We start from the raw sequence: 14,567 nt of genomic DNA, 5'->3' as shown, positions 1-14,567 counted from the left end.
CTCAATTGAGTGTATGACCGCCCCCTTACCTTCGCGTAAGAAAGCTTTTTCCAAGCTTTGATTGAACTCACTTCAATACAACATCAAAAACCCATCTCAAAGTTCTCTAATTGATTTCGTACAGTCACAATAACATCCAACCAAGCCTACTTGACTACAGTGTACATGTGTATATGTGTATATAGGCCTTGAAAATATCTTTTAGAGTATATAAGATTTACACATATATTTGAAGTCTTCAAACTTTCTTTTTTAGAATATCAAGGACGTCATGTATATAAGATTTTTTTTAGATGGCACAATGTTTTTGTGGACACAAAGTTCGATAAATTTCGAATGTTGATGGATCATCCATTAAAATTTAAAAAGGATCCATATTTTAGATTTTTTTTTGCATTTGCTATTATAAGTGAAATTACCAATAACAAATATGTATGACAACTCTTAATAGTTGATTCTTGCAACTTAATCTTGTTATAGCTCGTGATGACTTGACACTTGCTCGCTTTTGCTACTTGTTCTTGATTCCCACTCTATCATATTGATAGAAATTAAAGTTGAGCAATCAAAAAATAAGAAACGAGTATCAAGATAAGCATGCAAGAATCGAGCATTGAAGATCAAGGTATGCTTCACATGAATTGTTATGGCAATTTTTCTTATGGTGGAAGTAGAATGTTAAAAATAATTATGTGAGAATTGACCTTTTTCTTTTGCTTTCACTCTTTGCTGTTTGCTTTGTTGCTCCATTGCACCTGATGGTCAGTGACAAATGGAGTAAGAAAGATTTGAGAATGAATTGCACAAATTGACGAAAGCAAATTAAGAAGAAGAAAAGGTAGGAGATAGGTGCGAGATAGGTGCAAGATTTAGGACATTTAGGACAAATTAACCTGTGTACGAGAAAGGTGCGAGATGGGTGCAAGATGTGTGCGAGATAACTTAGAAGCGGTAGCAATTTGATTGTGAAACTCATAGTGAAAGTTTGAAATGTGCAAAATGTTGTGAGATAGGTTTGAGATGCGTGCGGAATAGACCCACTTAAAAGGGATATATATGTTTGTAAAATTAGAAAAATAACTAAAACATAAAATAAATTCACTTAATTTTTTTTCCATACTCCACTATGATATTGTTACATATCGAAAGACTTACATGTATCATGATCCAACGTTATCCTTGAAAAACAACTATACACAACACATGAGTTTTTTTTTTCAAACTAAACTTCAAAATTCAAACATCTCATAAATCAAGTTGTTCATTGATTTTGATTAACGAAATCTCACTATAAAGCATGATGAAAAAATGGCATTCAAGGATCTAAATTGTTCATTTATTTGGCAAGATGCTCACTCAATTATACATTATTTGATTGTAAAATGGCAACAATATTCACCTAATGACTACGGAACTACTACAAAAGGGTAAAATTTAATGAAAAGGGTCTTCATCTCTCAAGTCTATTTCCCTCCCATTGTCTAACTAGTGCTTGTACTTGAAATGTCAAAAAATTTCCACTTGAATTGCATCTTAAAAACCATCTAAGGGGGAAAAGTACCATCTTATCTTGATAATCAATTCCCCACAAATTAACATTACTATTGAACCTTGTGATACCACTGAGGGAAACCGTTGCCTCTCAACTGACCATAGGCATCTTGGCTACTTCCTCGACCCAAACTATGAGAACCAAACCGTCCCTTAGGAGCATCTGACTGGTAACTACCTCTCCCTCTTTCCCTTCCTATTCATGGCACCACCAACAAATGCATCAAGAACCATCCATGTGAGCCAATCCAAACAAATAATCAAAAACAAGGGCCTCCGAGACCTAATAAATACACATCATTAGGTAGAAATCTACCAAAATTTTTAAATTATTGCTCAATTTTAGCTACAGTAACAACCTGCAAGTTTCTAAAATAGACAGATTTTGAAAAATCGACCAACCATCTTCACCATTTGCTTCCGCGATGTTAGTCGACAATTAGGTCTTATGGAGCTGAACGATACCTTCTTTAAAATCTGACAGAGAATGTCGTGGGCGACGACGTTCCGGTGAGGAAGGTTGAGCCAAAGAGAGACATAGCAAGCTAGGCAAAAACCTCCAATGCCGCTAAACATTGTGTGGTAGATGTCGAGTTGTTTGGCTACGTAGTCCAACTAAGAAAGATATCGAAGATGATACATAGTGGGAGACAACCATGACAACGAGCTGTGAGAGCTTAAATGACTTCTATGAAAGAGGATTTGATTTCAAGAAAGGAAGAAGCTTGAAAAAGGCAAAGAATGAGGTGATAAGGAACGACATGGTTTTCAAAGGCCGGTGGGAGACCATGGGAGGAGTTTGAGAAAGGAATTTCAAGAAAACGAATTAAAGAATGGAAAAGGAAGAAAAAGGAAATTTTGTGAAAATGAGGGAAAATGAAATACAAGAAGGGATGAGAGAAAAATGAAATATTTTTAGAAAGTGGAAAAATAGAGGGAGAAGGAGAAGAGAGGATTCATAAATTGATTTGAGGATATTTTTTAACTTGAGGGTAATATAGACTTTTTCCAACTAATTTGTCCTAACAGTCATAATTTTTAAAATTCATCTCAAATCTCTTTACATCCTTCAAAATTATCCTATTTTTTATAATTCCCCATCCTTCTTCCAACGGTAACTCTCTCTACTTCCTCTTCCTCTCTCATTCTCTTTCGCTCTCTGTGAGTTGCCCATCTTGCCGATCCACGCCATCGTCTTCTCCTAGCCCTAACGGCGCCGGAATCAAGAGCGGCAGACCCCTCGGAAACCCAATTCGTCTTCCAAAGTCCTTTTGTTCCACCATCACCGTCAGATCCCGACTCCATGGTTCCTGATTCCAAACCCTCGCTGGCTAGGTGGAAGCGGGCCTCCCTCTTCTAACCCACTTAAGCGAGAGGTATGAAGACCGTTCCTGAGAATTCCATCTCTGGATTGTCTGATTCGGGTGTGAAGGTACTTTACGTGTTGTGGTGTGATTATGGGGGTTTTGGATTATTTGTCTTAATTTCGGTGGTGTAGTGACAGTTTTTAGTTTAAGATTCAAGTTTGGAAGTTTTGCCTAGTGTGAACTGTCTCTGTGATTTTCAGGTGGTAGTGCTCTTGCTGCCGCCATCCAAGGACGGAGATGAAGGGGATAATATAATACAGAAGATTATGTGTCGATGAAGTTAGCGGACAGTGGGCAGATGCAGATGAATTCTTTAATGAGGTAAACCTAATCAGAGGATTACTTGAAAGCAAACCTATTCTTTACTTGAATTTCGTTAATTAAAGATTTGTCATAAAAAAAATGAGGAGGATGTAGATTGAGAAAGCACACCAGGATGTTGGGTTGAGGGGTTTAGGGTTGATTTCTTATTTTTTCTTCATTAAGGGTTTTCTTCATTAAGCGTGGAAGAAGAAGAGAGAAATAAGTGCAAATGAGATAGAGCGTTTTTTGAAAAAGATACAAGAAAGAGAAAGTTTAGCAAGGACTTGCCTCAATCGGTGTAAGACAAGCCTTTTAGAAGCATCTTGGAGTTGAAATCAGTGTTCATGATTTATTTTTCCCTCAGGCATAGCTACAAATCAGTGTCCTGTTTGAGTTTGCTAAGTTTCAAATAATACTCTCAGTATTTATATCTTTGTGCTTATGTGGCAGATTTGTTATCCGCTGTAGTGATGTGGGGTGTTTCCTTATTTTCTGCATTCTTAACTACTAATGTTAAATAATTTTGTAGATTCTTGATGCATTTTCAAGTTGTTACTCCTATGCTAACAAAGGTCATACAACTATCTTTTTTCAACACTAATTCTCAAGTAAGTCCAAACCTTTCATTTTTGTTTGTTATGTTTGGATCAAGTGGAACATAAATGATAGTAGGTTTATGACTTGTTGGTGATCCACTCTTATTGTTTATTATGGGAAATCGAAATCCACCTTTTTGTTTCTAATTGTAAACTAATCTACTTTGGTCTCTTGACCAAAAAAGAAAACACAATCTATTATTCAATAGAAAATAACTCAACAAAGGCAGGCTGTGAGGTATTTTGACTTGAAGAGGCAAGATGAAGCCTCAAATAGTGAATTAAAAACATTTTAAAATTCTAAATTGGTACGATAAAGTACAATTAAACATGAGAACACACAAAAGCGGAAAGAAACCTCATAATTTTCACTTAACAAAAAATTTTAAAGGATATGTAATATCGTCATTACTAATTCTATTATTATCATTAATAAGATTGATTTATTCTATAAATTGTCTTCAATATCTTTAGAGCACAATTGTAAAGGAGATCCTAGTTCATATTGCCACAACTCAAAACTTAATGTTTATTTTTGAAGAATTAGGCAAATCACTATTTAGATGCGGTCTACTTTAATACTTCAATGAGACATTTTGTGGCTGTACAGGAACAGGCTATGTGAAAGACACCAGGCTATTCTCAAACTGGAAAGGAAAATAGAAGATAAAGATAGGGAATTGCAATCAATTAAATTAGACAACGACGCGGTGTGTTTTTTTTTCCCCCTCATGCTTGATTTGCTTGCATAAGAATGTTTTGCAATGATCTGTTTTTTTCTTCACCAACCCTTTTATTCTATAATTTCTTCATAGGCTTGGGCCAAGGATGATCTTCTGCAGGAACAAGATAAGGAAATAGCAACTTAAAGGTTTACATTTTTTGTTGATGCCCTTCAATTTTTCCCTTCTTTTGCCATTGATTTTACTTTTTGCTTACGCTAACATCCTAACACATTCTTTAGTATTTTAATTTTATTGCAGTACATTACACACAATCTTCATTTTTCTTGGCTCTGCTGTAAGTGGTGTTTCTTCTATTACGGATTTGTATTATACAAGACTGCCATATTAAGTCATTGAGTTATGAAAATTAGAAACATATCATTTGTAGGAGGAACATGATCATTCTGAAGCTGAAAGAGCTTAGCAAATAAAACATTTGCATGAACTTGAAGAACACATTCATGAGAAAGAGCGGCAGCTTCTTGAGTTACAGAAGCAGGTTTGTTGCTTTCCCAAGTGCCTTTATTTTATTATTTATTTTTTGTTGAACTGTTCTTCATGGTTAAGTTGAAAATAAATTTCTTCTCACCATCTTTGTTCCTTTTTACCATTCTCTTTAAACACCATTACGTCATTGTTCTTCCTTTTTACTATCCTTTTTAAACATTGTTGCATGGTATTGTTTGATGAGGAAACTTTTAGAGATTTTTCAATTCATTTCTTTGAGAAGGATGTAGATTAAGAAAGCACATCAGTATGTTTCATTGAGAAGGATGTAGATTGAGAAAGCACACCAGGATGTTGGGTTGAGGGGTTTAGGGTTGATTTCTTATTTTTTTCTTCATTAAGGGTTTTCTTCATTGAGCGTGGAAGAAGAAGAGAGAAATAAGTGCAAATGAGATAGAGCGTTTTTTGAAAAAGATATTGAATCTTCATTTTCCTTGGCTGTGCTGTAAATGGTGTTTCTTCTATATGGATTTGCATTATACAACACTGCCATATTAAGTCATAAAGTTATGAAAATTAGAAAGACACCATTTGTAGGAGAGAACATGATCCTTCCTTTGAAGTAAATTGAGAGAATTTCCTCTACTTCCTCAATTTTAAGGCTTGAGGTTTGAAGAACAAGGATGAATAATCGACGAAAGAGGAATGAAGAGGTTTCGTTTTGGGAAAATAGCGATTTTTCATTTTTTATACTTCCAAAAAGACATAAGTATGAACTTATTGTGTATTAAATTGATCGAGAGGCCTTCCAATTGTTTGTTAATCTATAGTTTATGTCTCTATTTTAATTAACTGCTACAGGTAGAAGCTTAACTACATGGTTAGAGCTTTATCAAAAAAGGAAAGAAAAAAAAGAAGAAGAAAGATCATGTGATAAATTTATAGAAATGCCATTAAATTATTTTCTAACCTTTGATTTCTGTTTCTGTGGTAAATTACTGCTACTAGAAATCTAATTGTGTTCGGTTAGTTAGACTTCATGGGTTTAAATTTTTTTTTTTTTTTGTCAAAGAGGTTCCATTATACAGAATACCCCTAAACTTTGTACTTTATATAAAAATACCATTGAAAACACACTCAAGACGTAAACTACCAAAAGAGTTAAAAATACCGTTACTATAATTATCCTAATTTTAGTAATAAATGAAATTGAGAGAATTTCCTTTGATTTTCAGGAACAAGGATAATTAATCAATGGAAAAGAAATGAAGAGGTTTATCCATGCAAGCTTCAAACAAAAGTCAAGGACGTCGATCCTTCTAGGGGAGTCCAAAGTTCCCCCTTATTTTTCTCTCTTTACTTTGATTTTCAAAAGCTTGCATGTTTAGTCGAAACTTGGGGTTCAAATTTTGCCCAAATTTCTAAATTTCTAAAAAAAATTTCCTTACAATAAGGAGCATTATACCTTATTAGCTTACTTAGATCTTGCATAAAAAGCATGACTAACAACCCTTGACCACTGAACTTGGGTTTGTGATGTAAAATTATGAATGTTGATGATTATATGTGCTGAAATTTGAGCATAAGCTGCCGTCTTTTTTGGTTTACGTCCCTTTTTAGCGATATCTTATTGAGATGTTAGCGATATCTTGTTCAGATGTGAATGCATGATTGAGAAAATGGTATGTGTGTTGTGAATGCTTGATTGCATGGATACTTTTCTAGCTTTGTCTTCCTTTGTTGCGTTGCTGTGACTTACCTATGATGCACTTGGTCCAAACCTAGCATAGATAGAGTTAAAAAAGGATAGGAGGTACTCTTTAGAAATTGAGATGGTTTTAACAAATAACATGAGTTAGGAGCCGTTTGTCTAGCCACAATGAACTAAATCCCTCTAGAAAAGGGTGGACATTAACAAAACTTGTTGTCACTTCGAAGGGAGCAGTCAAACTTAGAAACTAAGTGTAGAACCATAGAAAGGTTAGCCCACCGGTTCTAGCAAGACCTAGTTACCACATTGCATACCAAACAAAGAATAGAGAGACTTGCAAACATAAAACAGTGAAACAATTAAGAGCTAAAAAAACAAACAACATATGCAATATACATAAGAAAAAGCCCATAAAAAAATGAGAGGAAACTTCACTTTTGGCCTAACGAAAACCAGGCCACCTACTCTTAGCGTTCTAGACATAGCATCGAGTTTGATGAGGGCTTTGAAAAAGAGGAGGAATCCTCCCCGTTCCACACTAGGGGGAAAACGAGGCTTATTGTCACTCCGAAGGGAGCAGTCAAACTTAGCATTGAGTTTGACGAGGGCTTTGAAAAGAGGAGGAATCCTCCCCGTTCCATAGTAGGGGAAAACGAGGCTTGTTGTCACTCCGAAGGGAACAGTCAAACTTAGAAACTAAGTCTAGAACCATAGAAAGGTTACCCCACCGGTTCTTGTGTGCGTAACAAAGAAACAAAAGAGATAGTTGCAAATAGAAAACGTAAAATAGCGAGACAATTAAGAGCCAAAAAAAACAAACAACATATGCATTATACATAAGAAAAATCCCATAAAAAAATCAGGGAAAACATCACTTGTGGCCTAAGCAAAACCAGACCACCTACTCTTAGCGTTCTAGACATAGCATCGAGTTTGATAAGGGCTTTGAAAAGAGGAGGAATCCTCCCCGTTCCACACTAGGGGGAAAACGAGGCTTGTTGTCACTCCGAAGGGGGCAGTCAAACTTAGCATTGAGTTTGACGAGGGCTTTGAAAAGAGGAGGAATCCTCCCCGTTCCATAGTAGGGGGAAAACGAGGCTTGTTGTCACTCCGAAGGGAGCAGTCAAACTTAGAAACTAAGTCTAGAACCATAGAAAGGTTACCCCACCGGTTCTTGTGTGCGTACCAAAGAAACAAAAGAGATAGTTGCAAATGTAAAACGTAGAACATCGAGACAATTAAGAGCTAAAAAACAAACAAACAACATATGCATTATACATCAGAAAAATCCCATAAAAAAATGAGGGGAAACTTCACTTGTGGCCTAAGCAAAACCAGACCACCTACTCTTAGCGTTCTAGACATAGCATCGAGTTTGATGAGGGCTTTGAAAAGAGTAGGAATCCTCCCCGTTCCACACTAGGGGGAAAACGAGGCTTGTTGTCACTCTGAAGGGAGTAGTCAAACTTAGCATTGAGTTTGACGAGGGCTTTGAAAGGAGGAGGAATCCTCCCCGTTCCATAGTAGGGGAAAACGAGGCTTGTTGTCACTCCGAAGGGAGCAGTCAAACTTAGAAACTAAGTCTAGAACCATAGAAAGGTTACCCCACCGGTTCTTGTGTGCATACCAAAGAAACAAAAAAGATGGTCGCAAATGTAAAACGTAGAACAGCGAGACAATTAAGAGCTAAAAAACAAACAAACAACATATGCATTATACATCAGAAAAATCCCATAAAAAAATGAGGGGAAACTTCACTTATGGCCTAAGCAAAACCAGACCACCTACTCTTAGTGTTCTAGTCATAGCATCGAGTTTGATGAGGGCTTTGAAAAGAGGAGGAATCATCCCCGTCCCACACTAGGGGAAAACGAGGCTTGTTGTCACTCCGAAGGGAGCAATCAAACTTAGCATTGAGTTTGACGAGGGCTTTGAAAAGAGGGGGAATCCTCCCCGTTCCATAGTAGGAGGAAAATGAGGCTTGTTGTCACTCTGAAGGGAGCAGTCAAACTTAGAAACTAAGTCTAGAACCATAGAAAGGTTACCCCACCGGTTATTGTGTCCGTACCAAAGAAAGAAAAGAGAGACTTGCAAATGTAAAACTTAAAACAGCGAGACAATTAAGAGCTAAAATAAAACAAACATATGCATTATACATCAGAAAAAGCCCATAAAAAAATGATGGGAAACTTCACTTTTGGATAGCTATGTTGTTCCGGTTTCATCACTCACATATTTGTTGAAAAACTTCCAGTTTGGTTCTTTTAGAAGAACATCTATTGAATCAATTAACCATTGGGTCTTGGATAAACTGAGGATTAAGTTTACAAAGAACATCTTGTATATATATTTCTTTAGTGAATGCAATAAGTTATTTTGATTCTCTCTCAAACCTCTAAGTATTTTAAGGATCTAAATCATATCCTCGCTCCCTAGATTTTTGTGTAATTTGTGTTACATATTGAGGACCCAGTTCAGTTTATTAGACATGCTTGATGCTTCATTTATTTCCTGGGTTGATGGCTAATGAAAAACTTCTGGTACTCTTCTTCAATCCTCTTTAAGTTGTTTCAGAGACCTTAGCTTCACACAATTTGTACATTGAGATGATGGTCTATTAATTTGTGAATTATATACATAGCATAACAAATATTATTTCTTTCAGCTATGGGATAATTGTTATGCTTTGTAGATATATATATATTTTTGAACTTCATTGTATTTTCTTCTTCAAACTACAGGTTGACATGATTGTCTTGACAGATGGAAGTCGTATTCTTGGCCTTGGTGACCTTGGAGTTTAGGGAATAGGAATACCTATAGGAAAGCTGGATATGTATGTTGCTGCTGCTGGCATAAACCCTTAAAGAGTATATTTTTCTTAGACAAGCTCAACGCCCTCCCTTCATCAAATGGTTGTTTATCCAACTTGATTTCAATCAGTTGTGGCTATTGTTTTAATTGTTTATAGGATTGCCTACATTCAGATAGTTTTCTCTTCTCATGTTGGGCAACTTCCAAGCAATTTTTTAAGCGAAGGGTGGATAATAGCTCGCTTGTTTAGTCTAAACTTGGGGGATTTCAAATTTTGCTCAAATTTCAAAAATTTTCAAAAGTTTTTCATTACAATAATGAGCATCATAGCTTCTTAGATCTTGCATAAAAGGCATGACTGTCAACCCTTGAGCACTAAGCTCGGGTTTGTGACGTGAGATTCTGAATTTTGATGAGTATATGTACTGAAATTTGAGAATAAGCTTATGTCCTTTTTGTGTTTGTCTTTGTGCTTATGTGATAGATTTGTTATGCACTGTAGTGATGTGGGGTGTTTCCTTATTTTCTGCATCTTAACTACCTTATTTTCTGCATCTTAAATACCTTATTTTCTGCATCTTAATTGGTACTGAAATTTTGTTTGTTTCAGTGAAATTTTGTTTGTTTCAGTGAAAGAGGCACTATCGGCAATGACATGTACATGTGATTTTAAGCAAGAACCAGGAGAGTGAGAGTTTATTGTGCCGTGTTTAGAATTTGCCGATATCTTTTTCCCGTTCAAGCAAGTATTCCTGATAGTGGGGGTAACTCTCAAGTCTGTTGTCTTTTCTTCATGAAATTTGTAGACTATCTAAGAATATTAATATCATTTAATGGTGACATTTTTTTAGCAACTTTTCTTAACCCCACTTTCTGAATTTCATTAAGTTTACTCTTGTTTAATTGACAGATTTTTCAAGTAATGCTAGATATTGGTTCTAACAACGAGAAGTTACTTAATGATCCTCTTTGTAAGTGAAAGGGAAACCTTCATGTCTTTTATCTCCATATTTTCCTTGTAATATATTGTGCTTATATTGCTCTGTTTCTGTTGTCAATGGCGATATATCTGGGCTTTTTGTTGTTGTGGTGGTGGTGGTGAAATATTTTATTTAAGCCTCTAGTTAATATTTATGCTTACTTAACAGAAAATTTGTTGCTTGAGCTTGCTTCATTTCGTCCTTTTACTTGTTTAAGTCCTCCAAAAAGTATTCATTACTTTAATAAATTCCCTCACCAGCATCATCACCTCTTAGTCAACAAACTGTTTTTTCCCAAATGTAAAAAAGGAAAAAGAAAAAAAAAAGATAAAGACAGTCAAGAACAACCATCAACAACATGAATAAAAAAAGAAGAAAAAGATAGCTACTGAAAAACATCACTACCCATTTTCATTATCATAATCCTCTACTATGCTTTTCCACCTTCTAACCCATTTTTCCATTGCAGGATTTATTGGAGTTGAGGAGTCCCACAATCTTTATGTTCTGTTGGTTTCTCCATCACTTGTTCAAGGCTGTTCAATTGGAGTTCCATCTTCAGGTAATATTAATGTGTTTGTTTCTAAGATAATTTTGTTAAACACTTGTTTTTGTTGTCTCCATCCACCAACTGTTTGATGAAATGCCGCATTGAACAATTTTGTGGGTTCTTGGGAAGCATGAGATCTATGTGTTGTGGAATTTGTATAATTAGTTAGAGTGATTTTAGAAAAACTATTGTATTTGTAGTTGGATAGATAATTCATTCCATATTTAGAGCATGATTAAGAGTTATTTTGAAAATGTTAAAATTACTTCAAAATATATTTGGATAATTTAAATGACTTTCTATTGTATGATGATCACGTTTGATAGATCGAAAACTTTTCTTCTTCTTCTTCTTCGTTCGTTTCTTCCTGCTGCCTATTCGACCTGCAACTTTGAGTGTAGTTGCTTGGCTGTCGAATTGCCACCACTCAAAGTCACTCCCTCGCCATCTTATCACTCTTAATTTCCTTGACAACAAAGTCAAACTGCTACAGAACAATCGAATTTTTGTTTGATTAATTTTCTATCCACATGAGGCTTTTGTATGTTGATCACCCTTGTTTTCTTTGAAAAGTTTAAACTTCCATACACGATATATTGGGAAACTTTCACCTTCCTCGGGACATTAAAAGCTCAAGAGCATTGATTTTGAGCAAAATAAAAATGAAAATCCCTTTTAATTTCCAGCAACACCATATTTGAAGTTCATTGTATTTTCTTCTTCCAACTACAGGTTGACATGATTGTCTTGACAGATGGACGTCGTATTCTTGGCCTCGGTGACCTTCGAGTTCAGGGAATAGGAATACCTAGATTGGAGGGAGAAGAGTATCTATCAATTGTTGATGATTTTATGGAAGTCGTGCATACATGTTGGCCTAAAGCTATTGTTCAGGTTTATTGGTTAAGATATCAAATTTTAACTGTGTTCACTGCGAGTAATCAGTATTGTAATCTCGTAATTTGATTTTGAATGATGCCAGTTTGAGGATTTTCAAATGAAATGGGCTTTTGAAACATTACAATGTTATCGTAAGAGGTTCTGCATGTTCAACGATGACATACAAGTGAGTAGTTGATGATGTATTCATGCAGTTGATGATGTATTCATGCAGTTGATAATTACTTAAAAGGACATTCATTTTCGTTTATTTGATTTCATAAAGGGAACTGCTGCTGTTGCTCTCGTTGGACTATTGGGAACTGTAAGAGCTCAAGGGCTGCCATTGAGTGATTTTGTTAACGAAAAGATAGTAGTGGTAGGGGCTGGAAGGTATTGTCAGCTGTTTAACTTAAACATTTTCTCCAAATAGCAATACTGCTAACGATTTAGGGATTATAAGCCTTGTCCTCTTTGTTGAAACAAAAGTGGTTGTTTGAAAGAGGAATTACTATTACTATTACGTGAATATAAGATAAATGAAAACTTTGGAAACTATAGTTCAATCCTTTTGATTTAACCTTCATTTGTTTCAACATGCTGTTTTTTCCCCTCTTTAAACTTTAGTGCAGGGCTCGGTGTTCTTAACATGACTATTCAGGTTGTTTCGAGAATGGCAGGGAACAATGATTCTAGTACAAGAAATCAATTTTTTTTTCTAATAGACAAAGATGTAAGAATCTTTTTCAAACTTTCATTTCTCAATTTCTGCATCAGTCTGTCCAAGTTTTTCCTTCCATGAGAGTTACTGATTTCATAAACCAATCAGATGGGGTTCGAAATTTGGATAGCTTTATTATGGGTTAATTTGTATGACGCAGTTTCTTGTGAAAAGTATGAGGCAGTTGAAGAAGTTAAATGACTTGTGGTGGTAGTAATCAGTGTCAAACTCATGTGGTTTTTAACATAAAAAGAAAGAGGGAAAATATGAACTTAGTCCTATGCAGATTAGTGTTTTAAGTCTTCTATCTAATTGTCTGTGGGATAAATGCAATTACTTTATCAAAAACAAAGAAGAAAAGGAAGGGACCACAAGAAATCAATGGTGGAATCGATCAGGCAGGGTGTGGAAAATTACAACTCAATTTTTGTTTTCATTGTTGAGAACATGAGAAACCTTAAGTTCAAGGAACTCAGGGAGCAGCTGAAGTCGGCAAGTTCTACTTCCTGAATTTTGTATTATTTAATCTGCTTCATCATTTCAAATATTGATTAGTGATACAAATGTACTTTCTCTATGTTGTTTGGTTAGCTTCTAGATAGCACAAGAAAAGATATGAATAATAAATAGCTTATTTTAAAACTCAAAAGATAAAATCATAATGAATAGCATTCCTTGGGAGAAAGGATGAGGACACGTTGTTTCTATAAATCTAATTTTAGTTTTGCCTGTTTGAAATACTTGTGTAGTTTAGTTTAGATATATATTTAAACTAGCACGTTAAATAATAGTTTGCCCTGTTTGTGTTTGCTAAGTTTCAACTAATACTCTCAGTATTTATCTTTGTGCTTATGTGATAGATTTGTTATGCACTGTAGTGATTTGGGGTGTTTTCTTATTTTTTGCATCTTAACTACCTTATTTGCTGCATCTTAATTGCTAACGATTTAGGGATCATAAGCCTTGTCCTCTTTGTTGAAAAAAAAGTGGTTGTTTGAAAGAGGAATTACTATTACTATTACGTCAAAGTACATATTAAATGAAAAAGAAAATTACATTTTCTTTTAGCGCTATGTAATGGTAGTCAGGTATAGTAGTCATGCCTTTGCTCTAGCTTATATATTTCATGTCTATGTTACTTTCACACTTCTATTTATTAATTTCATGAAGTCAGTGGGTTTGAAAACTGAAAGAATCGTCATCTTTTTTTAAACCACTTTCATGAAAATATACTTAAAGAATGATTAAGGGAAAGACAACATGGGAAGAAGTTCCAGAAGGTTCGTCCAACAAGAAAGAAACTATGATTGATGTCAGTGATTCATTTGTGATGGGAGGAAAATCGGAAGAAAAATACACCAAGTTGGAAGGAGAAGAATCTGCAGGGGATCGAAGCAAATTCAAGAAAATTGACATGCCAGTTTTCGCGGGTATTGCCCGGATTCTTGGTTATTTAGAGTAGAACGTTATTTTCAGATACACAAACTTACTGAGTCAGAGAAGATGACGGTGACAATCATTAGGTTTTGATGGTGCAGCCTTGGATTGGTATAGATCTCATGAAGACCGTGAACCGTTTGTTAATTGGGAAGATTTAAAGAGAAGACTTATTATTCGATTTCGATCAGACCGTGAGGGATCAATATTGGGCAGATTTTTAACGATAAAACAAGACACTACAGTGGATGAATACATAATTTTTTTTGATAAATTGGTGGCACCTTTGCCTTTTCTGCATAAGACAGTTATAGAAGAGACATTTATGAATGGTTTGAAACCTTGGATTAAGACAAAATTGGAATGTTGGGAACCTGTTGGGCTTTGCTCAAAATGATGAAATTGGCCCAGAAAATTGAGAACCGAGAGGTGATAAGGGTGAATCTGACTTAAAATGTGTAGGGGATGATAAAACCCAGGTTTCTA

General features: G+C 35.3%; 2 protein-coding genes across 2 annotated transcripts in view; both read left to right on the top strand.

Moving 5' to 3' along the window:
• The window catches only part of LOC116402692, a 90,751-nt gene that overhangs the window by 68,668 nt on the left and 7,516 nt on the right, over positions 1–14,567 (top strand). The gene's annotated exons all lie outside the window — the stretch shown is intronic.
• On the top strand, positions 9,493–12,942 carry LOC116402693 (NAD-dependent malic enzyme 59 kDa isoform, mitochondrial-like). Its single transcript, XM_031882466.1, has 8 exons — positions 9,493–9,570; positions 10,145–10,278; positions 10,425–10,485; positions 10,964–11,056; positions 11,777–11,938; positions 12,027–12,110; positions 12,210–12,316; positions 12,551–12,942. Exons 3-8 carry the CDS (start codon positions 10,474–10,476, stop codon positions 12,723–12,725), a joined length of 633 nt encoding a protein of 210 aa, XP_031738326.1. The 5' UTR covers positions 9,493–9,570; positions 10,145–10,278; positions 10,425–10,473; the 3' UTR covers positions 12,726–12,942.

This window comes from Cucumis sativus, chromosome 3, assembly GCF_000004075.3.
Source record: "Cucumis sativus cultivar 9930 chromosome 3, Cucumber_9930_V3, whole genome shotgun sequence".
Lineage (NCBI taxonomy): Eukaryota > Viridiplantae > Streptophyta > Magnoliopsida > Cucurbitales > Cucurbitaceae > Cucumis > Cucumis sativus.
The sequence above is the reverse complement of the archived record's forward strand: the minus strand, read 5'-3'. Positions and strand labels throughout refer to the sequence as shown.